Here is a 27,577-nt window from a genome sequence, read left to right as displayed (position 1 = left end):
TTAAAATAAAATAATTTGACATACCTTTTTAACTGATAATATAGATTAGTTACTCTTATCAATAATTTTCATTTAGATGATGATAAAAAAATCTAATAAAATAGAAAATATTTTTAGTTCTTAATTTTTCCAAATTGAAGTAGGATGAACATTTGCTAATACAGAAATATACTATTAGGAAAGATTAATTTGAAAAGAAATAACATATTTATTTGAAAAATGGACATTTTTGGACCTAACTATTGATGGCAAAAAACATTTTTAGACTAAACTATTAACTAAGACGTTTTTATTCAATTTCGCATAGATTAAGGACATATTTTACCCTTTTCCGGACAAATAAAGATGCTTGAAAAGAGAATATGACACACAAGAACCAAAATGCTAGTACTGTTTAACTATAAGATGGAACTATAGAGGCTGTCTTCACAGCCTTGTGAGGTGCAGTTAATACATCTGAGGTATTAACCAACCTGTCAACCTGTACATATACAACCACTAATACCTTCAATAATTTCAACACAACTTTATAACTGACTGAATATCTTGTTAATGTGCTAGTTCCCTGATTTTTTTTTAAAAAAATAGAACATTTTAGAGAGCATGTACCTTAAGATGTCCACAAATCATGCATTACTTGCAGTTGACTGAAATCTGTATACTTCAGAGACATCTTGTAAAGCTCTCTGAGCTTTCCGGCATCAGCAAACTTACTTGAGGCACTGTGTTGAGAGTTGGCTGAAGATTTAGTTGGACAGAGTGATACAGACAACATCTTCTTCAATAGCATCTGCAACTGGCTCCAATATTTATCACAAATCTTAGGATTGTCTTTACCTAGTGCATCTACAGGTACATGGCGAGCTTCAAGCATACAAGTCAAAGCAGACTCCAAAAACTGTCAACAAGTAATTGAGCAATGTCATCCACAGTTTAAAGGATGAAATTTGCCAAACTACCATAGGAGAAACAATGAAACTCAAAACAGTATCCTATTTTTCAATGCTCAGACAATTATGAAAATATCAAGTCCTTGATTCCTTTTTTGAGGTCAGTATCAGAAAAAAAAACATACAAGTTCTGTGTTCTATTTCTGTTAAGAAAATTTCACATAGCATAGGGACATTTTGAATACAGACTTGAATATTATAGATCCTCGTTGCAAATTATATTCTAGTTAAGGTCATGATTCAAATCTTACCAACCAACTATTCCTTGCCACTAGAAATAGGAAATACTTTTGACAGCAAATGGATTGTCTTGTCCTATGAAGAAAAAGAAATATGGCATGGAGAATTAAGAACAATTGGACTGTACATCAGGAAGCTTTGATGGAACTACTGGAATATTCTGTGAATTTCCATGCTGCTGCAGTTCATCAGACATTTAGTATATGGCATCACCCATTTACAAACTCAGACCACCACAGAAAAGATTCCTGTTCCTAGAACACACAATTAGATGCTCTAAAACACAGGGACGTGATATATTATTTTGAATATTTTGGCCCCATATCATCCAAAAATATACCAAGAAACGCAACCTTAAATTTGTAAATAGCTTTACAAGAACCTAATCAATGGTGATCTGATACCTTTATGCCCTTAGACTAGGTTTCTCAACTGCAACCTGTAGTCATGCACAAACTTAATCTAAAGCAGTATGTGTTTTTGACTACCGTTTTATTTATTGCAAGAAAAAATTCAAGATATTATTAAAAAAAATTGGAGTTACACATCACAACAGAAAAGGTTGTGCATACACATCACTCAGAAAGTTTATGGAAGAGCAATTACATCAAGAATATAGAGAGGACCTTGGTTTCAGTATTCCACTACTACCTCTAGGTTTCTTCCTTTTAGAATCCAACATTTGAATGTACGGACAGTGATGGCTTAGGAGATACGGTAAACAGCATTCAGCAGGAGGAAAATGTGTGGAGTCTAACTTTAACAAAAGCATAGAAATTTGCAAATGTTAAAACAAATATTGACTAATATCACCATAAGCATAGAGCACATGAGTCAGGACAATGAAACAGTTGCAACATTATGTTTAAATTACACTAAACACCCCGGTAATATGACTTAGTTGCAGATATACCCATGCAGTTACAAACCATACACTTACATATTATACAAAAATATTAGTTTGTTCAGTATATCCATTATATAAGCTATTAAGTATTAGTTTTAAAAACAGGGGATGTGAACTAAGTATATAGTGATTAATGTGAAATAACTAGAAGACAAACTAAAACTAAAAGTAGAAAGTTCCTATATATTAATTTACGAAACTTAAAGAAAGAATAAACATTTTTGGCTCTCATGATAAATTGAAATTCACATTTTATTAAGAAAGAGAATAATCATTTCTTGAAATATGTGTACCTTTCAGAAATCTTTAATAGGAAATAAGTAAAAAATTTATATAAGAAAAAAAAGTGTTTTCCTGAAACTTGTGGTGTAAAACAAGTCATAGATATTTTTGTAGTAGAAAATCATCTCATTAAGTGTAAAATTTTAAATTATTTCTAAGAATAAAAAAAGTGACATTCCTTTTGGACATACTAAAAAGGAAAGTACGCCACATTAATTGGGATAGAAAGAGTAATTACATAACAATATATGTGTATGCGTCCACACCTGCACGCACATGTATTTGAGAAATAAATACAACTTTAGGTCAGACTCAAGTTTCACCTGTGCCCACAACTCTCTTCTGATCACCCTACTACAACTTTAGGTCAGACTCAATAGGTTTAAGAAACAATGGAACAAAACTTATGAAAACAGGAAAAATGTCTTTGTGATTAATAAAATATAAACTTTCAGCCTAACTCAACCTCAACTGCTAGCTCACAAGAAGATTCTCAAAGATCATGTGAGGAAACAACTCATCCCTTCAATTCATGAAGGCACTGCCACACACCTAGGACTGGACATTTGGAGCGTGGAAAATTACATCTTGGGGCCAACATTAATATGATAAAGAAATGAAGATTAGATTTAACTCAAATCAAAACGCTAGTTCATGAGGTGAAGATTTTCCAAGACCATATAAAGAAACAATAACCCCTATTCACTCAATCAATGTGGGGAACTTTAACATTGTACTTCTACACATTGCATTTCTGTTACTAAAACTACATGGACCAGATAAATACAGCAAAAACAAATTTTTTGAGCAAGGACAGCAAATGTGTTCTCAGATCCTGTAAAGAAAAAATCACTGAATTCTACACGTTAGTCACATATATAGTACAAAGCATCATTAACCCCATAGTCTTTTGTGGATATCAAAGCAAATAGTATTCATTTAAAATACACAAGACATATAGCTAGACAAATAACGGCAATAGATGAAAATGAATGCATGTATTCACTATTCAGTCAAAGAAAATCAAGCTTAAGCTAAAAAGGTAACTAAATGAACCAACACAAGAAACAAAGAGAGACGAACATTGAAAAATTGTACAAAGAAAAGATAAATCAATTGAAGAAGAATGCACATATACAGTCAAAGAAAATAAAGCTTAAGATAAAAAATGTAACAGATCAACCACACTGGAAACAGAAAGAGATGGAGCTTTGAAAAGATTCTGCAAAGTAAAGAGATGTATAATCATACCACGTTAGAGTGAAGAAAATTTGACAGATCCAATAATAGCCCAGCTCGCTCCACCAAAATAGCCAAGTGCATGAACGAATGTGTCTTTGGTCCATAGAAATCCAAGGATTTCTGCCAGTTCCTCTCAGCCAAAGAAGCATATTGCTTTACTCTATGAAGAAAGCTATTTCCACCCTTGGATGAACCGTGTTTCTTCTGATCTTGCTCCAAAAATTTCAAGCAGCAATCCCTTTGGTAGCAAGCCAACTGAAAGTATGCATATGCAGATTCCTGTTTCCGTAACTCACCCAGTGACTCATAGACAGATAAAGCCTCTCTAATGGCGTCATTAGCTGAAATCTCATGCTTTCTATGGTCTATCTTCGGTCTATTAACACAGGAGTTGAAAGAATCCTCAAGGACACAGTTCTCGTAAACCTCAGCAAATGTATCTTCGCTGGCCAGTAGCATCCCGAGCCTTAAATATGTATGAGCAAACTGAGTATATACTTCATTTCTCAAGTAGCTTGAATCCAAATCTGATTCTTCAGTGACATGGTTTACAACTGTTTTTGCTGATCCATAGAACCTCAGTGATTCCCTGTATTCCATCTTGGCACCCTGGAGAACTTGCATGTATGCATCGTGGAGGATTGCATGTTCCTTGAGATTTTCAATCTTTGCTACCATCTCTTCTGCTAGAGCTCTCCTTCCATGACCTAAATTACAATTTATCAATATAATGTTAGTGTGGTCAGCTACTTCTTTAAATGCATTTATTGCATCAGCAAAAGCAACTTCAGCTTCATCCAACTCATTCCTTTCCATCCTCTTACGGCCTAATTCATTACACACCCATCCTTTCTTTCTAATTAAAGATTGCAAGTCTTCTGAATTCGCAAGATGTCCAACCATTGCATTTCTAGCTTCATCATAACAGTTCAAGGCATTCAAGAGATTGTCAGCATCTCCAGCTACAGTACCTCTAAGATATTTAAATATACCCCCACTTTTCCTTTCAGATTCTTCCTTCAAAGTTTCAGAACATTTATACGCTGAAGTTCCGTCAATTTTTACTGCCATGTTATCTCTATCAGAGTTGGTAGCTCCTGAATTCTTTGCCTCTGAACTATCTTTCAATTTATTAGACATTTCTATCCGGGCAATATTTTTCTTATGCATCAAGAGCTTACTCTCTGATGTGCTGCTTTCACCCTTCTGATGAATATCCGCAAAAGTTCCAGAATGAGCATGGGCGTTTGCTTTGGTATGTGATTTTTTTTTCTGCTTTCTGCCATAACTTTTTGAACGTAAATCTCTATTACTGCTGCTCGCACTGCTTCCACTGCTGGCCCTATCACTCTGGCAGCTGCAGTTTAATAAAGAACATGAGCTGCAGTTTTGACTAGACTGTCCAAGCGTCTTCTTGAGCCTTTCAACCTCCCTCAAAACTTCAGATGACATCTTTAACTCTTTAGTTAAGGGCTTTTGCTCTGACTGTACTGGCATCTTATCACCATCTGTCGAATGGAATTCTACATACACGTCCCCAACTAGTGTCCAAGCCTTGGCCCAAAAGAGGTAGCTGTCAGATGACTGATCATACATGAAACAATCATCAGATAGTGAAGACCCAGCTTTTTCACTTTTATCATCACTTTCAACCTCAGGTAATGAACAAACGAACATGGAAGAAACAAATTTTGAGTCTTCCCGATGTTGAGGCATTGATCCATAAACCAGACATGCCAACTCTACAACCTTCAAGGCCTGATTCAATTGCCCATCTTCTTTATAAGCTTGTCCAAGCGCCAAATATGATTCTCCAAGCAATAGAACTAGTTTCCACAACTTATCATCCAATTTTGAAGTCGGAAGCCATTCTCGAATATCACAAACTTCAATACAGTCGGTATCCCCACATGCACAGACAGAAAAACTCAGAGCTGAAGGCAGCTCATCCTGATTTTTACCACTATTCTGCAGATCCATTATGTTGCTTTGCAGTTGACGTTTCCATCTTAGAGACTTAATAGCTTGAGAGACATGATGAATGGCAGCCAACTTAGTGGAGATCGGATCAGCAACAGTTTGAACCTTAGGAGACATTTTCGACAAATCACATACTGCACAGCTTTTCTCTCTGCTATTTGAGGCATCTTGCAGACTGACTGTATTACTCCCCATTGGAGCTGTCATTGCTCTTGGGGAAGATTTAGCCTCATCAGATGTTACCCTCACAGAATCATCAAATCCAATAGCCGGCAATGTTTCAATAGTGTTATCTGGTTCAACTTTAGGAACCAGGGAATCATGGACATCGGATACAGAAACTGAAATCAAAGATTCTACTGGTTCTTCTTCAGCATCAGCACCGGTAACTTCAGACTCCCTAGGAAGTGCTTCAGATGACAAATCTAACATTTCATCATACGTTAAAAGGAGCCTCGCAAATTGTTCATGAGCACATGCACGTACAACCTGTTTGCCACAATTTCAGGCTATCAGTTATCAGTTCTACAATATAGGAGAGAGAGAGAGATTGTGCTTTGGACAAAATGCCTTTTACCCTACTGTAGCAAGAAATAGAGTTGTAACCAAACTATGTTTCTCAAAACCTAGAAATCCACCCTCATTATTGCTTACTGCAGCAAGAGAACTAAGATATGCAATTCAAAGCTAATTTTTGGAACTAGTAAGACTAAAGTAGTAAAGTACTATGGTGGAGCAAGGAAGGAAGCAACTTCGCTCCACCTACCTCTCAACACTGATTATTCATAAAAGCAGAAGAAAAACTAAGTAGGCAAATTTATAATGTATTAAATGCATGGTATGCATGGAAAATTTATAATGTGACAATATAAGCTTACGCATACGTGAACACTTCTAGCTTTTGAATACATGACATATATCGATGTTTTATAGGCAGTATCACCTAAATTTATGTAGGAAAAATATTATAAATAAAAAAGGTAATATTTTATATCACAAATAAAGTGTCAATAATTTTGATGCATAATTTATTACAATATATTATTTTCAATTTCCCACTTTTTTGACAATGCCTTCAACCGTCATTCTATTTTATGTTGCTTCCTCAGTTTTGTTTCTTCAATTTCAGTATCTTCCATTGATTGAATCGAGCCTTCTCAACAAATTAAAGAACAGGAAAGTTAAGTTCCTGTGTGAATATATGCTACATATAAAGTAACATTTACACCAATATTAGGGGCATTAATGGGATGAGATGGACAGAACTACGAACTTCTCGATAAGCAATCACCTTCAACACAATACAGAAAATTTAACAAGAAACTGAGTAGATATGCAGACAGCCGGCAACAGGATTATCAATTTATTCTGAAGAGTAAGCTTTTTTTCTTTCCATGATGATCCCGTGAACAGTTCACATGAGCAGAAAGAGTTTTTTTTTTTTTTTGAATAAGTGAGCAGAAAGAGTCTTCTAGCTTCCGTATTGATTTCTTTATCTAATAATGTTTCTTTAACTACACATTCCATCATGTTCGTATAATTTTTATTTTAATTCTGATGACAATGTCAATAGGAAATTAAGTTATATTTCAACATAAAAGACTAATGCCCATATGTCGATGTTGTGTTTTGTCCACAATTACGTTACACCTCTATTAACATTTAAAGTCTGGTCTAACAAGCATATTTGAATTTTAAAAAGGTGATTTTACAAGATATAGAAGCAAGCAAATACTAAAATAGATTCTCTTGAAATACACAAAATTTTCATTGACAATCAAAAATCGGTGAAGAAAAAATGCCAATTTTAAGAATATTTTATTCAATGTGGGACAAAAACTTGTTTTTGGAATTCCTTCATGTGACATATAAATGTTATATAGAGTTGTACAGAAAAATCAGTACATAGAAGAAATGTTCTTGTGGTGGTTCAAATAACAGAATACGCGAAGACATAGCATATGAACTGCTATAAAAGAATAGATCAAAGGAGAGGAATGAACAAAACAAAAGGGGGAATGAGAAGCAGGTAAATCCAAAAGCAGTAATTCCTAAAGAAATTAGGAATTTAGCTTTCGATATGAAATTCAAAGAAGGGGAGTCAAGAACAAGAAGGAGAATCTCACACGAGGGTTTGTCATGAACATAAAAAATTTATCTTGGAATGTTAGGGGGTTAAATGGGGAGAGCAAAAGAGCACTTGTAAGAAATTTGTTGCTTCAATGGGGGGAAGACATTCATGTGTTGGTTGAAACTAAGCTAACAAGGAATGACTCAACTCTTTACCAACAAATCTGGAACAACAGATGGTTGGGAGAAGCTCCTGTAGAAGCTATTGGAAGGAGTGGGGGGATAGTAGTGCTATGGGACAAAAGAGTTTGCAAGGGGGAAATGGTAGACAGTGGAAATCAAATGCTTACTTGTAGATTTGAGGGCATAGAGCAAGAACTGACATGGCATTTAAGTGCATTTAAGTGCATTTATGCAGACTGTGATCAGAGGGGAAAGGAGGGAACTTTGGTGGGAACTGGCAGCTATTAGAAGCCTTTTTGAGGGACCATGGGTAGTATGTGGTGATTTCAACATCACCAGATATCCAGAGGTGAGAACCAACTGCCAAAGAATCAATATGGTGCAATGACAGAGTTTTCAGAATGGATCAATGACATGGAGCTTGTAGACCCTCCTTTATTTGGAGGGTCTTACACTTGGAGGAGTGAAAATCATGAGAGTGCTTCCAGAATAGATAGATTCCTCTACACTTCACAGTGAGAGGAACAATATCTACACATCAAACAATTACTGATGCCAAAATTGGGATCAAACCACAACCCCATCATGCTTACATGTGGAGGTATGGATTTCAAAAGGTCATATATTAAGTTTGAACAATGGTAGTTGGGGGTGGATGGTTTCAAAGAGGGGGCAAAAGAATGGTGGGCCTCTTCCAGTGTAACTGGGAGCCCAGCATACATCTTGACTACCAAACTAAAACTCCTAAAAGGAAAATTAAAAGAATGGGGGAAGGAAAACAAAAACAACTGGAGACAGAGGAGGAAGGACATCCTGAACCAAATTACTGGATTAGAAAATATCATGAGCAAAGAGCAAGAGCACTCACGATTGACGAATCACTCCAGAAAGTTCATTTGGCAATGGAGTTTGAGGAAGTGGTCAAGAATGAGGAGATAGCATGGAAACAGAGGTCTAGAATCCAATGGTTGAATAATGGAGATAAGAACACCAAACACTTCCACAGAATGGCCACAACACATAAGAGATGCAATACCATTGACAAAATTGAAAAGGAGGAGATATATATCACTGATCCAAAAGTTATAAAGATGAAAAATACAAGACTACTATCAGAATCTCTATAAAGAGACAGAAACATGGAAACCTACTCTAAACTTACAAGAGTTCACAAGCATTAACTTGGAGAAACAGATCTGGATGCAGAGATAGTTTGAGGAAGAAGAAATCTTAAAAGGCATCAATCTTTGTGCTAGTGACAAGGCACCAGGACCTGATGGCTTCCCAATGAGCTTCTTTAAAGAATTTTGGAGTGTCTTGAAAGAAGACATCTTGAACACTATGAAGCATTTCCATGAGTTCCAAGTTTTTGAAAAAAGTATGAATGCCACTTATGTGGCACTTATCCCAAAGAGAAGTGGAGTTACATCACTGAAGGACTTCAGACCAATAAGATGGGACTGATTTTTGCAAGGCTGTTTGTGGGGACTAAGGAGGCTGCAGAATGCCTGATGAAGTGCTTTTCAGGAATGAAAAAGGCACTGTGGTTACTCAGAAAGTAACATATAATTAGAAGCCTTCAATATATGAACATCGCCACAAATATGGGCATACCAGCGATAGCTGCAGGAAGAACCAGAAGGTGGCCAAAAACCTGCTAAGATACATGCTGCATCCGAGATCAGTTGGGGAGAAGGTGATTGAGATAGGAGAGACCTCTGCTGAAATGAATAATGTAGAGAGGAAGTTGACCACTGGGAAGTGGGAAAAATATAGGAGCGAAGATAAACACAGGAAACAAAGCTAATGAAGATTCAAAATGGACAGAACCTCAAAAGCATGCTGGGGCATCACCAGTGCAAGAGACCAGACTGAATGTGGCCAACACCTTTCAACCTTTGAATAAGTTGTCTAATCAAAGCATGCCGGAGAATAGTGCCTGGAAGGGGGCGATACTGAGACTGTCCCTATTAGGGATGGTTAAGATGCTATGTTGGAAGGTGAGCTCTTAATGGCCTCTCAAAACAAAAAGGAGGTTAAACCCTTTGTCGTGAGGTTGAAATGGACTTAATTGGTCTTTTGGAGACTAGAATAGAAGGAATTAGATGAGCATGGTAGCTGATAAATTGTTTGGTGGATGGAAGTACTATACTAACCACTCCTCACACTATAATGGGAGAGTATGGGTGTAGTGGAGAGAAGACATATGTAAGGTGGCTTGTTGCAGTAAGAATTATCAAGCTGCAACCTGTGAGGTAACTCATATACCTCTGCAGGTGAAGTTCTTGATCATTTGTGTGTGTGAACAATGAGAAGGACAAGAGGAAGTAATTATGGGATTACCACGATCAATATCAGGGTTGTTCACTACCTTGGATTGTGACAGGTGATTTCAACTCTTCTGCAAATGGAGGATCGACTTGGAGGAAACCCTGTTACAGTACCTGAAGGTAAGGAGTTCCAATCTAGCCTGGATAGATGTGGTTTATCTGAATTACCAAGAATGTGATGCACTTATACATGGAATGATAACCATGGAAATAGTCGAATCTTTTTGAAAATAGATTGGACATTTGTGAATGGAGAATAGTTGGATAGTTTGCCTACTTGAAGAATCTATTACCTGCCTGAGGGTATTAGTGACCACAGCACTGCTTACGTGACATTAATGAACCTCACACCAAATAGGAAGAGAGCTTTAGGGGTGTGAGTTAGGTCCAAGACCTAATTTAACACAGTGAAATGCCACTGGTATAACACTGATCCCCGAGGTCGCCAATCCGGAGAGTGCAAGTCAGTTCAGGCCTATTGCATGCTGTAATGTTGTATACAAATGTATATCTAAGATGCTCTGCCAAAGGTTAAACTGGATGCTTTTGTGAGTGGTAGATCCTTGGTTCAGAATGTCCTCATTTGTCATGACCTCATGAGGCACTATTATAGAAAAATTACCCCAAGGTGCTTGATGAAAATTGATTTTAGGAAAGCTTATGACATGGCTAGATGGGATTTCCTTGAGGAGCTGGTGCTTGGATTTGGCTTTCCTAATAAATTCATAAAGCTGGCCATGATATGTGTGACTACAACTATATTCTCCATAAAAGCTAATGGAGATAGTCATCTCTACTTTGAGGGAAAGGGGGGATTGAGACAAGGGGATCCCATATCCCCTTTGCTCTTTGTGTTGGTAATGGAGTATTTAGCAAGAGTGCTGAGTAAGAAGAGTAAATTTAAAGACTTCAGGTTCCATCCTATGTGCAAAAAGCACAGCTGACCCTTCACATTTGCAGATGATCTGATGATATTCTGCAAAGGCGATGAGGCCATAGCTCAAAGGGTTATGGAGACTATACAACATTTCTCTGAAACTACAGACTTAGTTGCTAACATGACAAATCCAACATTTTTCTTGCAGGAATGGATGATGAGACAAAAGATGAACTCCTGAATCTAACTGGGATCATTTCCTAATAGGTATCTGAGGCTACCCTTATCGCCTAAGAAGTGGAACAAGATAAAGTGTCACTGGCTGTGTCTTAAGATTACAGACAGAATAAGAGCAGCATCTAATAGACATTTGTCATATGCTGGGAGGTTGCAGATCATCCAATCAGTTCTATTCTCTCTACATAGCTTCTGGGGCTCAGTCTTCATCTTACTCCAAAGTGTTTTGAAAGAGGAGGATAAACTGTGTAGGGGGTTCCAACGGAGCACTGAGAAAAAGAAGAAGATCTCTCTTGCGGCTTGGGAGAAGATGTCTAGGCCTAAGAGTCAGGGAGGGCAGAGGGCTAAACATTAAAAGTTGCCGAGTATGGAGCATAGCTCTTGTGGGCAAATTAATATGGATGATTATGGAAAAGGAGGACATAATATGGGTGAAATGGATATAGGATATATATCTGCAACATAGGGAGGACTTCTGGACTTCTCATCCTCCGGCGGACTGCAGCTAGTATTGGAGAACATTACACAAGCTGAAATTATGGTTAACTGGCACAACAAAGGGAAATACTGTCTTACTGGAAATAGAAAATATTCTGCTCCTAAGGGATATTTGGAGTTGATAGGGAGTGCACCTAGAGTACTAACTGCTGAGCTAGTCTGGACTAGATTTCTCTACCAAAACATAGATTTGTACTCATACTGACTGCACAAGATTAACTGCAAACCAAGGACAGGTTGTGGGGCATGGGATTGATGTGTGATACTACTGACTGTTGTATGTGTGCAGATTCCCACCTTGAGGATGCTAAACATATTTTTGTGACTGTACCAAAGAACTCTGGGAGTGATTGCAGGAATGGCTGGGAATTAAGCTCAGATAGCAGAGGGTGCAAAATACACTACTCAATATCATAAGCAAGCATTGTAGTAGATTCAAGGAGGTTATGGCTTGCAGTATATGGAGGCCAGAGTCTATCATATTTGGACAGCAAGGAATCAAAAGATATTAAAAATATCTATTATATTTGGACGGCAAGGAATCAAAAGATAATAAAAAATCAAACTGTACAGTATACTACGGCAGGTACAAAGTGTAATTATACTGAAAATGTACCGCAACTCTAAAAGGGATAGGAAAGTTGTTTACCTTAGAGACTCAATTTGTAACTAGACTTCATGAGGCTCACTAGATCTTGATAATCTTCCTAGAAGAGGATTGAGACTATGAGTGCTCCTTAGTGTACTGTTTTACTGTTGTTTGAGCTTGGGACTTCCATGTTGGAGGTCTCAAGTTTGAAACCCCTTGCCAGCGAAAGTAAGGGGTTTGCCTTCTGGGTCGAGCTCGCCGCACCAGGCTTGCCTAGTGCGGGTTACATCTCCTATGTGGTTTGCGAGCTATTGTATAGGAGCAGGGGTTTTATCATGTGCGCACCCAAAGGATAGCGGCTGCGAGTTTCCCTTGTCATATAAAAAAAATCTCACTGTTTATTGCCCAAGAAAAAAATTTTAAAGAACTCCAAGTTCAGAATGATGATAAAGATGAGTTAGTGAGAAAACTTTGGGATGCCGAAATTAGCTCAAAGGAACACAAATCCTGTGAGAAGGGCTTTATTGATAGAGGAGGCCAATTATTCTGAGGATTGTGAAATAGGAGTAATAAATTTAAAGTTAATTTCTAACTCTTAATATTTGTTCCAAAAATTTGTGTTGAATTTAATTTCCTAAATATTTGGACTTCTTACCTAGTCAAATAAGGAAGTATATAATAAACAAAACTTAAGTTGATTTCAAAGTTCTAAATATTATAATTAAATGACTATTTCAAGGAAAATAATTAAATGACTAGTCCTTAGCAAATTATATCTTAACTAAAAAAAATAAGATCTTATCCACCAAAATGCTCTTAAGCTCTTTTCCAAGATAAACTAACTGAGGCCTCTTCTGGGCGTTACTAACCTCATCTCTGGTGGACATTCTGCTTCAGGCTCTACTCAAATCTTAAGCTTTATTAGTTTTCGTTCATGGATAATAGGATTTATTCATCTGGGGAAAAATAGATATCACTTGTTCCACATCTTAGGACAAGACTTGGTATAAATAGGTGGAAAGCACTAAACATCACATGAGAAAACTAGTTTTGAGCAAAGGAGTACTGCTATGGATCTACAAGAGGCATAAGAATGTGTCGGAAAACAACAGCGGAAAGACTTTCAAGTCCGGGCGCTGTAGGATTTCTCGACAATTTTTTTTCCTATCTCAAAAGGTTAATCAATACAGGAAGTCAGGTTGAATCAATTTGGTCAATGGCCAAAACGTGCAATAATTATCCTGCTGAGAACGCATTTAATGAAGGATGGAGCTAGTAGGTGATAACAATTAAAGGCTTCATTAATAGAGATGCTCCCGAACAAAAAGTCATTAATATTGATAGTAGTACTCCTTTGCTCAAAACTAGTCTTCTCATGTGATGTTTAGTGCTTTCCACCTATTTCTACCAAGTCTTCTCCTAAGATGTGGAACGAGTGATATCTATTTTTCCCCAGATGAATAAATCCTATTATCCATGAACGGAAACTAATAAAGCTTAAGATTTGAGTAGAGCTTCAAAGCAGAATGTCCACCGGAGATTAGGCTAGTAACTCCCAGAAGAGGCCTAAGTTAGTTATCTTGGAAAAGAGCCTAAGAGCATTTTGGTGGACAAGATCTTTATTTATTTTAGTTAAGATATAATTTGCTAAGGACTAGTCATTTAATTATTTTCCTTGAAATAGTTATTTAATTATAATATTTAGAACTTTGAAATCAACTAAAATTTTGTTTATTATTTTCTTCCTTATTATTTGAGCTAGGTAAGAAGTCTAAATATTTAGGAAATTAAATTCAACACAAATTTTTGTTTTGGGAATATCTTTATTTGAATTTTTAGTTAGTACCTGAATTAGATTACATCCTATGTTAGACAAACTTAACTTGTAATCACATCTTTTAATATTTTAAATTTTGATAGAACAAATATTAAGAATTTGAAGTCAACTTTAAGTTTTGTTACTCCTATTTCACAGTCCTCAAAATAATTGGTTAGAAGAAATATTAAGAGTTTGAAGTCAACTTTAATTTATTACTCATATTTCATCATCCTCAGAATAATTGGCCTTCTCTATCAATAAAGCCCTTCTCACAGGGTTTGTGTTCCTTTGACCTAATTTCGACATCCCAAGGTTTTCTCACTAACTTATCTTTATCATCATTCTAAGAGCCCGTTTGGATTGGCTTAAAAGTCTGTCAAACCTACTTTTAAGTCAGTTTTTGACTTCTGCAAGTGTTTGGCAAATATAAAAAATAACTTAAAATAAGTCAAAAATGACTTAAAATAAGTCACGAAGTGTTTGGCAAGGTAAAAAATGACTTAGTCAGAAACCAAAAGTAGGTCTCCCCCTACTTTTTATTTTTTGACTTAAAAGTCATTTCAGTTTGACTTTTTATTTTTGACTTAAAAGCTACTTTTTTAAGTCAATCCAAACGGGCTCTAAGCTTAGAGTTCTTTAATTTTTATTGGGCAATAAACAATGAAATTACCATACCAACACAGTAAAGCAATACACTAAGGAACACTGATTGTCTCAGCCCCCTTCAAGGAAGATTACCAAGATCTAGTGAGAAGTCTAGTTACAAATAGAGTCTATAAGGTAAACAGCTTTCCTACCCCTTTTAGAGTTCCTGTACTTCCAGTATAATTAAACCATGTATCTGCTGTAGTATAAATTCATTTTGTACAGTTCGATTTTTTAGTATCTTTTGATTCCTTGTTGTCCAAATATAATAGACTGTGGCTCCATATCTTACAGTCATAACCTCCTCCCTGAATCTACTCCAATGCTTGCGGAGTACAAATCTATGTTTCGGTAAAGAAATTTTAGTAGTGCTCTAGGTGCACTCCCTATCAGCTTCAAATATCCCTTAGTACTTTTGTAATTAACTCTACTTTTAGAGTTGTCAAAAAGGGTCGGCCCAGCCCCACCCAACCCAAGCCTCGCGGGCCAAGGAATTTAAAGGGCTAGGGCGGGCCGGTTTCATTTGGAAGGGCCTGAAAATGATCAACCCAACCCAACCCTAGAAGGGCCGAGGGCTGGGGCAGGCTACCCCTTCTTTTTTTCTTTTCAAACTTAAAATTCTATAACATCAAGAAAATGAGAAGATTTTCAAATCAAATATAGCAAATAATGATGTTGTTTCAATAACATTAGCAAGAAATCTAGTGTAATTAGCATGTATTTAGGATACTAGATATGCGAGATATATGCATTTGGTGTGATGCATCCTAGATATGCGAGTGAGATAAGAGAGTGGCAAGCGAGATGAGAGGGAGGCGAGGACGCGGGATTTGTCTATGTATCCGAGATACAGACAAATCCACTTGGATAAAGTGTATCTAGAACAAATTAACCTAATATTGAGTCCATGTATCCCGAGATACATGTATCTGGACGTACCAAAATCTAGTAAGATTCATAATACTACAACATAGTGTACATTTAAGTAATTAGCTCATATACTAGCGAGATGTTGTAAGTTACCCTTAAATAAATAGTTTTGGGCCAACCCCGACCCGGCCCCAATCAAGCCTCAAGGGCCAAGGGCTTATATGGGTTGGGCTTATAAGCTCTAGTTTTAAATGGGCTTGAAAAATCATATCCCAACCCTACCCCAATAATGGGTTAGGTTGGGCCGGCCCAATGGGCTTAAGCCCATTTTGACGGCTCTATCCACTTTGTAGTCATATTTAGAAGTTGCCAACATGTCCCTTAATGCAAAGGGATAAAATGTTACCAGTTTCAAAAAAAAATCAAATGGTTATTTTATCCAGTGTGAAATAAATTTAAAAGGATATAGAAGACGAATGATATCTCGCTAAGGTGCTTCCTGCTTTTAATATGATATAGATTTAAGTCAGCATGACAGGGCATTATCTTCAGACTACATCGCAAAGATGGAAAACAGAAAGGTAAATCAAACAATAAGAGGTTTTTCGCTAAGGACTGATAAAGTTAAAACTCTAAACAACACCAGCTTTTGACCATTTCTTGTTTAAGCAAGGAAATAATGAGAAGAAACTAAACATATTTTGTTAATATTATGAGACAACATACCAGGTGATCAGGCGCATCCAAAAAATCAAGACATTTTCTGAAGAAACTCGCACATCTAGACTTGTTTTCAGGAGACTGCAGATCAAAAGTTGCAGTATTAGCAACAACTAATCAGAGGAAATCAATAATTAAAATAGTAAAACTACAGACCATTGAAAGTGAAAGTCTGTGAGCAATCCGGTACAATATCGTCCCTAGTGAAAGTAAGGGATCGCTTCTCCCTCTATTTATTAGAGATGGCACAGAGCAAGAATTATCATCAGTGTCATCGGCAGGTCGGTTTTGAGGTATGACAGATAGATCAAAGAGTTGGATAGCATCTTCTCCCGCACTTTTGTATAGCTACAGAAATAAAGGTAATGTCAATTAAAGATGCAAGGAACAATGCAACAAGAGACAAAAATACAGTGCATTACAAATAAGCAGCAAATACCCAATATGCACCAGGATCTTGCTTGCAGTTTTCTTCAAGGAATCTCAATACTGAAAGCCCATTTTGTTGTACAACACTTGGATGAAAAGCAGGAGTACCATCCTCAGATATGCCCTTTAGGAGAAATATATCATCTGTTTTAAGGAGTTCATAGCCCTGAACAACACCATCTTGATGATAACATATAGCCAACTCAGGTACACTAGCCATGACATTATCAAGCCATGCCTCTAGCCATGTTAAAGGTGTGACCTGTCAAAATTCACAGATGGCAGTTACACATGTTGGCAAGGATATAAGAGTGAGGAAGTTGGTTAAGGTTTACCTGTCGTGAAACATCCCACAAGTGCAAGCTAACTGCAACATACTTTTCATTGCTGAAGATGAGTAAATCACTTCCTAGAAGCATATGGAAATTGTGAAACTGCCAAAATAGGACCCTTAGGAATCCATCATTACTAGGTCTTCTAAACTTTTCGGACTCTTGCACCGAGTACCTCGACTTTTCTTTTACTTGTGAGACCTTCTTTCCAGCACCTTGATCCTTATTTTTCTTATTCTTCTTTTTTCCCCAAAAACAGTCAGCCTGTTTGAGTTCGTTATAAGTGCACCGCTGGTTAGATTGCTCTTCCTGATTAGAAGTTCCACTTTGCTCATAGGAAGTGCTACCCTGTATAGGGTGATCAGAAGATTCAGGTGAACTTTCTCTTGATTCACATTGCCACTCCTTTGGTGGTGTATGGGTTGGAGGACAATCACATGCCTCCATGCGAACTGAATGCATAGCGAAATTTAGAAACAAAGACTGATCTGCACATTTTGGTGGGTTATTATTTCTTCTGATCAATTTCTCCCCCTCTTCAATATCAGGCCTGCATTTGGCATTGCAGTTGAATCTTTCGTAAATTATATTCTTGTAAAACCACAAAAAGTTTCTATAACTAGAGGTAATAAGTTTCAAATTGTACATCAAAATCAAGAAAAACATTCACCCTCCATACAAAGTTACTTAAACAGTTCTTTAAACAGAAGGCTTAGTCTATCCAAAAATTAACTTGTTAAGGACCTTACAAAATTCATATACCTTTTTAAAGTTTTCTTCTTCTTCTTCTTTTTTGAAAATGGTAACTTATCTTTTTAAAGTTTTCTTATGAATACGAAAGCATTTTACTTGTGACCTTTATCCATTGTTTATTTCACATAGCCTCCATCTCTTCCCAATCTGCTTCCATCCATATTCTCGGATATTGCTCACTCCGATTCCAATGAAGTGCATTAGTATTGTCTTTAGAGTTGACACGAACTGTGTCTTTGTTGAGAGAACATGTAGACCATATATCCACTTTGGTTTCAGAAGAACAATATTGTTGAATTAGAATGAGCAAATGTGGTACCCAGATGATGCTATGATTTAACAGTTAGCATTTTTGGAAAGTACACATTAGTTGCGCAAGAATATAACGGTACAGTGAACATTCAACTTGAAATGGAAGGAATATACACAATCAAAAAGATCAACCAAACATCTAAAAACTAAAAAAAAGAATCCCTGTCATTTGAAACCTTAATAAATTAACTATTTATGCAAACTCAAATAGTTAACTAATGAATTACTTTCAATATCACATCCTTAATCAAGTATACTCCTATAGGAACAGAATGCTTAGTCCATAGGGCTTCCTTTTCCTCAGCCCAAGATTCGTCTAGCAATGAGTGCATATATACTCTTTACTGTCCATGTAATTTAAGACCATGGCTCATAAAGCAAGATACACAGGATTTATATAGGAGAAAACTAGATATTTCTATTGTCTAATATCAACAATAAATATTGAGATTAAGAAATTCTTCCTCCGTTCCCTTTAGCTAGTCCCCTGTTGACTAGGCATACCCCTAAAGAAATCATTTATCAAGAGTTTGTTTTACTAAGTTACCCTTGTTAATAGTTATTAAAGTTGCAACTCCAATAAATTTGGGAAGTGTGGATACTTGATAATAAGGGTACATATTGGAAGAAAATGATAAATCTCTCTTGATTTGCTAAAATGGACAAGTAAAAAAGAAAATCTATTCTTAGTTTTCAAACGAAACAATATCTAAGGGACCAGAAAAAGGGAACGGAGGGAGCATATTTCTAAGAGTTTTTCAAATGGGAAAATAGAAACTTATAGTACTTCTCATGATGATAATTCTTGCATGTCTAGTTTTACTCCAAACATGAAAGTGAACCTCAAAAAGCAAAATATCACAATACATCTGGGATAGAGCCATAAAGGAAGAATTAATTCTCAAAACTTTGACTAACAGAGTGACAACTGGATTGAAGTTCAGAAAGAGTCTTGCATTCCAGTACTGTAGAGCATATTACCCTGTATTTAAAACTAGTGTCTTGCCAACACGATGTACTGCAATTGATAATCGAGCCTTGGAGTATGGAATCTTAAAGATTTGCTTCAGAATATCAGTTGGGGCAATGACATCGATCTCCTCTCCATACTCCACCAGACCTGATACAGCAAGAGCTTCACCTTTCCTTGCAAGATTTGAGGTGTGTGTGCCACTTTCCCATAATAAATCTGCAACGTCAAGCAGAATATATTACCCCTCTCACATACAACAATGAAGACATGTTAAAACTTATATATACACAATCAAATGATATTAGGAAAAAAAAACACCATAAGTTGTAAGGTCGACATCCATTAGATACTCCATCCTGTAAAACCAGGAAACAAATGAAATCATAAAAAGATGCAAACTACTTGCGTAAAAAAAAGTTAATGCGGCACTTGTATTTGTTCATCAAAAACAAATGTGACTTTTCCTGAGTGCAAACAAAAAAAATATTGCTATTGAGCAGCTACGCTTCAATATTTTGAACTACTTCCATCATCTACACGCAGACATATTTCCATAAGCTCCTGATCAAAGAAGGAGACAGGGATATCTTGTTGGGGGAGTTGTTGCAGAGATTTTGGTTATTGTAGGTGCATTAAGGCTGCAGAGGTTAAGGGGGGCTATTAGAAAGATGAAGAGGGGAAGAGCAACCTGGCCAGACAAGATCCCGGTGAACTTTTGAAGAACGCAAGCGAGGCAGGTATGAAGTGGTTGACTATGTTGTCAAATGTCAAATTTAGGACGGCTAAAATGCCAGAGGAATGGAGATGGAGTACAACGATTCCTTTGTACAAGAAAAAGGGTACTATTCAGAACTAAAATAACTCTAGGGGTATAAAGCAACTAAGCCACAGTATGAAAGTCTGGGAGAGGGTGGTCGACATGAGGATGAGGAGGGGTGTGTCTATCTCCAAGAACCAATTTGGATTCATGTCGAGGCAATCAACTACAGAAGTCATCCATCTTGTGCGGAGATTGTTGGAGCAATATAATGACAGAGAAGCTCGAACATAGTGTTCATTGACCTTGAAAAGGCATATGATAAAGTGCCTAAGATGTTTAGATTCTAAAGGTGTACGGCACACATTAGAGCTATTAAGAACACGTATGATGGAGCCAAGACCCGGGTTATGACAATGGAAGGTGACTCTGAACACTTATCGATTGTGATGGAGTTGCACCAAGGACCAGCCCTTAGCTCGTTCCTATTTTGTCTAGTGATGGATGAATTGACACAGCATATTCAAACGGAGTATTGTGGTGTATGTTATACACAGATACCATAGTATTGATTGACGAGACGTGTGGTGGAGTAAATGATGGGTTGAAAGTTTGGAGAAAGGCCTATCTGAGCATGTCCTTTTGCTGAGGATTGATCGCAATATGTTGTAAAATGCTATGTTGCTTGGACTCTTCAAAAATGTCTAACGGGTGCTTGTCAGATTCTCCAGAAGTAGTGTATTTTTGGAGAATCCAACATGGGTGCAACATCGAAGGTGAAGAGTTGGTGCAACTTAGGTTAAATGCCTAGGAGGCCTGACAATTCTTGAAACTCCCAATCATCAAATTTCTTCTCAAGCTTGGACACCAAGTATTTCCCTCTCAGTTCTGGAAAACAGTAGTCACGATTGGAAGCAATGGAGAAAATCGTAAGGTAAGCTTCCTTCAAATTCAATTGGCCTAACCATGCATCTTCCCAAAAAAGAATATGATTCCCATCACCCACCTGCAAAGATGAATTCATTGAGAATTCGGGCCACGCGTTCCTGATTTCCTTCCAGATCCACAACCAAGAGGAAGTCTGCTCATGTTGGAGACCCAATGACAATCTTTGCCATAATTGGCTTGAATCACCACCTTCCTAAGGCTCATTCCTTCTTGATTGTATCTCTGGTGCCATTTCAGGAGCATGTTTTTGTTGTGCAGAGCCAGGTCTTTCACCCCTAACCCCCAAACAGATTTGGGAAGAATAACCTTGTTCCATTTCACCATGTGAAATTTCTGGTCCTTGTTGTTTCCCTCCATAGGAAAGAGTGCCCAAGTTTGTCGAGCTGCAGAAGGACCTTTGATTGGATAGGAATTACAGACACAAAATAAGTAGGGATGCTATCCACAACACTGTTAATCAGTGTTATTCTGACACCAAAAAAAAGATATTATTGTTGCCAGGAAGCTAATCTATTCTCCAGTTTCTCAACAATCCCACTCCATATCTCAGTTGATTTATACCTAGCACCCAAAGGAAGTCCCAGATAAATTGTTGAAAAACAACCCATATTGCAACGCATAATCTCAGCCAGCTCATCTAATTCAGGAACCAAATTAAGAGGATAAATGAAACTTTTAAACATGCCAATGTGAAACCGAGAGAGTGCCTCAAAGAACATCAAAGTAATGTTTAAGTGTTGGACCTGGGACCTCTTAGCACCACAGAAGATGAGAGTGTCATCAGCAACTAAGAACTGAGAAACAGAGGCTGAGGGATTAGTCCTATTGACAATACCAAAACCCTCCAGTCAGTTGAGTTGTTTAGCCTTGGCTATCATCCTGCTAAGACCCTCCATGGCTAGTATGTAAGAAAGGGGAACAGAGGGCCCTCTCATGGCAGAGAAAAAGACTTAGTTCATTTATTTTGAACAGCATTATTATTATCTGAGAGTTACTCTTCTTTACACCTTTGCATGTTGGCTACTAGGGATTTATCTTACAGCCATATAAGAACAATTCTTCTAAAAGGTAAGATCAATTCTTTAACTTGATATCATTGATTCTTATTCATAAATTAAATTAGGTCATTAGTCCAACATTATTAGGAGTTTGGCCATAAAAACTTTCCCTTTTTCCCAAAGTTTCTTTAACTTTATATCGTTGATTCTTATTCATAAATTAAAAAAGATCATTAGTCCTATACTATTAAGAGTTCGGCCATGAAAACTTTCTCCCTTTTTCCAGAGTTGAACTCTGGAAAAAATAAGTTTGGCCTTAAAATTCCAGAACTCTAGAATTTTTAAGAATTTGAAAAACTTTTTTCACTTTTTTGCTACAAATTACTCATAAAAAGTCAAAAACAACTCCAATTTGTACTCATGGCCAAACACCTTCAAATATTATTTCACTTTGAAAACAAAAACTATTTTCTTAAAACTTTCACAATGAAACATGGTCAAACAAACACTAATGATTGTCTCTAAATTCTTCGAAATAGGGATCTAGATCACTTTTTTATCTAAGTTCTTAAATTGGCCTATGTAAAGATATAGCACCACCTAACTCAACCCCAACAACTAGCTCATGAGAAAAGGATTGTTCAAGTCCATATAATCAGACCACCAGTCCATTCCCCAACCAATCTGGGACTTTTTTTTTGAAATTGGTAAAAGTTGTACTCCTCAGCATTAAAGGTTATGTTGGCCACCTCCAAAATTTACAAAAGAAGTCATGGATAGTTACGAGGAACCTATAAAATCCACTAACTGGATTTCTTCTTCTATATTCTGTTCTTCACACCAAAAGCCTAAAGTAGTAATAACTTTCCATTTAATATTCTGTACAGAGCATTCTTTCCCTTGAAAGATCCTCTGATTTCTCTCCTTCCAGATAATCCACCACATGCAGGTTGGAACTGTTCTCCTCCACCTGGGACTTTTACCCACTCTAACAACTTACATGGCCAAACTCCCGCTATCTGCATACAGAATTACAGATGCTACCTATAACCTACAAAACTTATTAAATAAAAAAACCACCTCCTCAAGTGCCAAAAAGGATTAAGCTTGACTTTCCACTTCTTTCACAAGACTTAATATGTTATTCCCCAGCTTTAAGTACTTCGGTTTCTTCGTGTTATGGTCATTGATAACCTCAATATATTAAGGGATCTTACAAGCTTTTGCTCCATCAACACAAATACATAAAAACAACCCAAAACTTGCTCTGAATCCCCAATTTTATCCTAATTGTAATATGTATCTTTCCCAAGTATTACTATTACCACCAAATATAAAAATGAGTTCCCTTATAGTATATATCATGTTTAGTTCTGTATAAGCAAAGGGGAACATGCTTAAGTAGCTTTGGCATTTTGGTCCAAAGCTGTTCGTATTTGGCTAAACACAGTACAAACCCTCTTTTTTTCGAAAAAGTTTGGAAGTCTGTCCACTCTCCAAGAGACCATCCCAGCCATGTAAGAGCAGGGTTGAGAACAATCCTTTATGGCTCCAAAACCCAACCAAGGGACCATAAGGGCTGTTTATCACACTCTGGTCACTTGGTCATGGTTCATCCACCGGACATGGTTTCCTATCTCCTTAAACTCAAGGATACAGTGCTACAAGCCTATAGAACAGATCATGTTCAAGTAAGGATGTGAGAAGGTACTAGCCATTTTAGTGTGTTTAAAACAATGATTCTAAATAGGCATAGTTAATCCAGCAAGGCAAAAGCAAATTCTAAGGTACCTTATGTGTCACAGTAGCTTAAAATGCACTCCAGCCACTGAAAATGGGTTAACAAAGCAATCAATCACCACCTTCTTTCTGGCTCTCTACCACTTAATAAGAAGTTCCTCTCCTTTCATAATAGAAAACCGTCTACTCAGAATGATGAGGTACTCCTATCATCCAGTCCATCCTACTTCTTTTTGGTCCTTATTATCAAAATTATTTTTCTTGCTTCTCAAGCAACGCAACAATGTGTTAAGCTAAGGAGTTCAAGCTGCAGCACAAGAAAGGAAAGATGGGAGTACTGCAATTTAGCACGTTCATTTAACGGTTGAAGTTGAACATGATCTGGAGATCAAAAGGTTCCTGATTGATACCGTATGCAGAGTGATGTAAATATTTTACTGAATTGTCCTCAGCATTCATGATTTTCTTTTCAAATACATATTCTTAATCTCAGTATATGACGTTCTTAACCCCGAAACTTCACCGAGTGAACAGTTCAAAAAGATAACATTTGAGTGACTGATTCTAGGACTTGCAACTTGTTGCAGAACTAGAACTACTCTTCTGTTCGTGAAGTCCACAAAAGTTATGTGAAGCCAGGTCAAGTAATCTGATCAGTCCTACGAAAGTAATTTATTAACGGTGCGAAGCATATTGACAGTTAATAAAGCAGTACAAGTACAACACAAGCTAAAAAATGTAACATTTAAATGAGATAACAGAACTAATAGTCACTACCTGCACTCGTCCTTGATTGGGTAGCCACTAATGGGAGTACCTTATCTGGAATACTCGAAAGCAGCGGCAAAGTGTTGAGATCAGTCTCGATAGGAATCATCCGATACCTCGGAGCTCTAACCCTAAAATTATTATCAAAAAAGAACTGAATAGAACAATTCAAGATAATCCAAACACCCTCCCTCTGACGAAGAGAATACTTGAACTCAAAATTCACATAACACCTAATTCATCACATGCACAAAAGACAAGTGTCTACTTCTACAAAGACTTGAAGTTTAAGATATCTAATCACTATCATTCACAACATTAGCAATATGTCTTAAGTTCAATATGAGAAAATTGCTTCAACATTGTGAGTCTCTCTAACAGAACTGATGGTACATACTAAATGCAATACAACAGACACTGGTGCAACAGTAGAGTTGCTCTTTTATAACTTGTCGATCATGGGTTCAAGACGTTAAACCCACCTCGTTGCAGCAAACCCCTTTGCATAAATAAAATAGAGGGCTGCGTAGAGCAGTAGACAATACGCCCATACTAATCAGGGAACACTTTGAGTACACTTAAGACTTTTCAAAGAAATATAACATTTGACAACGCATTTTAAAGAGTTCTAACACAAAAGGTCCCCCTAAGTTAGAAGGTTACTCTATTCTCCTCCTAGGTATACAATGCTAAACATATAATCCTTCAAGTTTTGGTCCAGTTTTAACGGCCACATCTTCTAAGATTTATAAATGCGGACATATTTGGTAATGTGCAATGAAAAATTGGAAATAAAAGCAAGTGAAAGGTGGGTTTCTTGGAGTCAAAGCTATATTTATCAAAAGTAATGGTGAAACAGCTCTTCATCATAGAAAAATGTATTCAACTTTTTCCTGGTCTTATTTGACATTGCAAGTGAATAAAGTATTCTTTGTTCTTTAATCTATTTCATGTTCTATAATCTGATCAGCGTCTTACAAGGCAAAGGAGCAAGGTGTGCCATTTTACCTACCAAAGGACAAGATATGTTAGCTCTAAGACACTGGGCGTACTCAATGAATTTATTATAAGTATCAAAAGAAAAGATGTATATATCTTGAATAACGTTGGAGCAAATAATATTCTCTGTCACTGAATCCTATCATACAACAAAACATATTAAATAAGCTATCAACAATATTCAAAAGCATTTTTTTTTTAAATCAGGCACATACATTATCATAGCAGACAATCCAAGGCATAAATCATGCAAGGAGTATTATTCAGGCGTACACGGAAGTATGGTACAAGATGACTTAAGGCGTAAATCTAGAAAATATCCCACCTATTTTAGGTGCTAGCCAAATGATTAATTTGCCTCATGATAGGTCACCGGACAGTCACGAGTTTTCCTTTTAAAACATTGATTACGGTATCTGTTTCTAGTCTTTTTTATAGATCGGGAGTATATGCAAAGTGGTCTTTGTTAAACATTATATAAGCTTTTAATGAAATTCCTCGGAGTTTGAATTTGTTGGACCAAGTTTCTCCATCATCTTAATTCAAATAACAACATATATTTACTGTTTTAGGAGGGGAAAAAAACATAGACCAACCCCCAATTTTAAAAGACCACATGTAACTAAAGCCATGTACTTTCAAGTAAAAGTCTGTCAAGATTCTGTAAGACCATACCACAAATGCCTCCATTTTGTAAACATATAAGACTGATATTAGTAGTTACCAGTTTCAAATATATATACATAAGACGATATTAGTTCAGAGATAATAAGAAGGTTAAAAATAGATCAATCCTCAGTGCCCGTTCGGACAAGCTTATAAAAAAGTAAGAGTTAAAAGTCATAAGTAGGGGATATCCTACTTATGGTTTTAGGCTTATTTTAGAACTTTTTTTGGCCTAAAGTTGAGTGCTTAAAAGCACTTTTTAACTTCTCCAACACCTACAAATAAGCTACCCCTTGTGCTTTACTCTCTCTGATTCAATTCACCTTTATTATACTATTTTAGAAGGTTTCCAAATTTTTACCATTCATTTCATTAAAAACTCTTCACAAATTTTAACAATTCAAACTCACTAAACTATCAAGTACTCTCTCTATCATACTAAGTTTCTCAACTAATTGCATGTCTATCTCCCACCAACACAGGACCGAGTAACCCTATCCACTAAGGCTTAGAGTCACCTAATGTTTTTGTACTCCGGGGGGAGTGAGGGGGGTATTCAAAAAGGGGAGTCACGTTCTTTCTTTCCTTTTAGGAAAGGTCTTGGTTTGGTATGGCATTAAAGAAAACTTGTTTTTTTTTTTGAGATAATTAAAGAAAACTTGTTATGGTTATGCGGCTATATAGAACAGGCAGGTAGGGCTTTATGCGGCCTTTTTTTATGAATAGTTTCAATCAAAATTCCATCAATTGTAGCTACTGATTGCCCTGATCATGTGTGATCACCAAAGGTGAAGTAACTCTTCAGATGCTCTCTACGCTCTGTTAGTATTTGAAACTGAAACCTCATAATTCTCAACCTACTTCATTGATCACTTTACCACACCCTTGATTGCCTGTCAAACTAATTTTTCAACTAGTACTTAATCTTCAGTTCCTCATTAACATTTGAACCTGAGACCTCACAATTCTCAAACCTACTTCATTGATCACTAGACAACAACACCCTTGAGCTCCTATCAGAACTAATTTTTCAACTATTACTTAATCCCCCCTAACACCATCACTAATAGAAGTGAATAATTGGTGTCGAATCAGATACCATGGCATAAAACAGAAAGGGAGAGCACAACTTAAATGACAAATTTCACCCAAATAAATTCAATTTGCAGCTAAAACATACGGAAATGCGTACCTTTCGGCAGAGGGAACAAGTTCGGAAGTCTTGAAATCATGGAATGCTTTATCAGTTGAAACAGGAATTGTACCACAGAGAAAACCGACTGGTTTAGGGCGTGCAATTTCGAGTCTTCCTACACACTGTAACTCTCGGGAACTTGACGGTGGTTTCTCCATAGATAAAATTCCTCTCCGAAGCTAGGGCTTCTTCGACCTTAGAGGTAGAAAATCGGTTTTGGGTGTTTTGCTTTGAGTTTATGTTCCAGAAGCTTCACATTGAAACTAGA

At 36.8% G+C, this 27,577-nt stretch overlaps 1 protein-coding gene and 1 non-coding gene across 2 annotated transcripts; both read right to left on the bottom strand.

Annotated features, from left to right (window-relative positions):
• Positions 1–359: 359 nt before the first annotated feature.
• On the bottom strand, positions 360–27,577 carry LOC125872638 (uncharacterized). Its single transcript, XM_049553396.1, has 9 exons — positions 27,307–27,577; positions 24,459–24,580; positions 19,247–19,454; positions 17,204–17,750; positions 16,879–17,130; positions 16,596–16,787; positions 16,446–16,520; positions 3,631–6,090; positions 360–898 (listed from the first exon to the last, which is right to left on the bottom strand). Exons 1-9 carry the CDS (start codon positions 27,465–27,467, stop codon positions 611–613), a joined length of 4,305 nt encoding a protein of 1,434 aa, XP_049409353.1. The 5' UTR covers positions 27,468–27,577; the 3' UTR covers positions 360–610.
• LOC125875318 (small nucleolar RNA U3) lies at positions 23,424–23,642 on the bottom strand. Its single transcript, XR_007447387.1, has one exon. It is a non-coding gene; the product is annotated as a small nucleolar RNA U3 (small nucleolar RNA).

Source organism: Solanum stenotomum, chromosome 8 (assembly GCF_019186545.1).
Source record: "Solanum stenotomum isolate F172 chromosome 8, ASM1918654v1, whole genome shotgun sequence".
Classification (NCBI taxonomy): Eukaryota; Viridiplantae; Streptophyta; class Magnoliopsida; order Solanales; family Solanaceae; genus Solanum; species Solanum stenotomum.
Note: the sequence above shows the minus strand (reverse complement) of the source record. Positions and strands in the feature narration are given on the sequence as shown.

Coding starts and splice junctions, on each gene's coding strand:
- LOC125872638 (XM_049553396.1), bottom strand. CDS start 27,467: ATGGAGAAACCACCGTCAAGTTCCCGAGAGTTACAGTGTGTAGGAAGA. Junction 17,131..17,203: donor TGTGGGATGTTTCACGACAG/GTAAACCTTAAC, acceptor GAATTTTGACAG/GTCACACCTTTAACATGGCT. Junction 16,521..16,595: donor ACAGACTTTCACTTTCAATG/GTCTGTAGTTTT, acceptor TTTGATCTGCAG/TCTCCTGAAAACAAGTCTAG.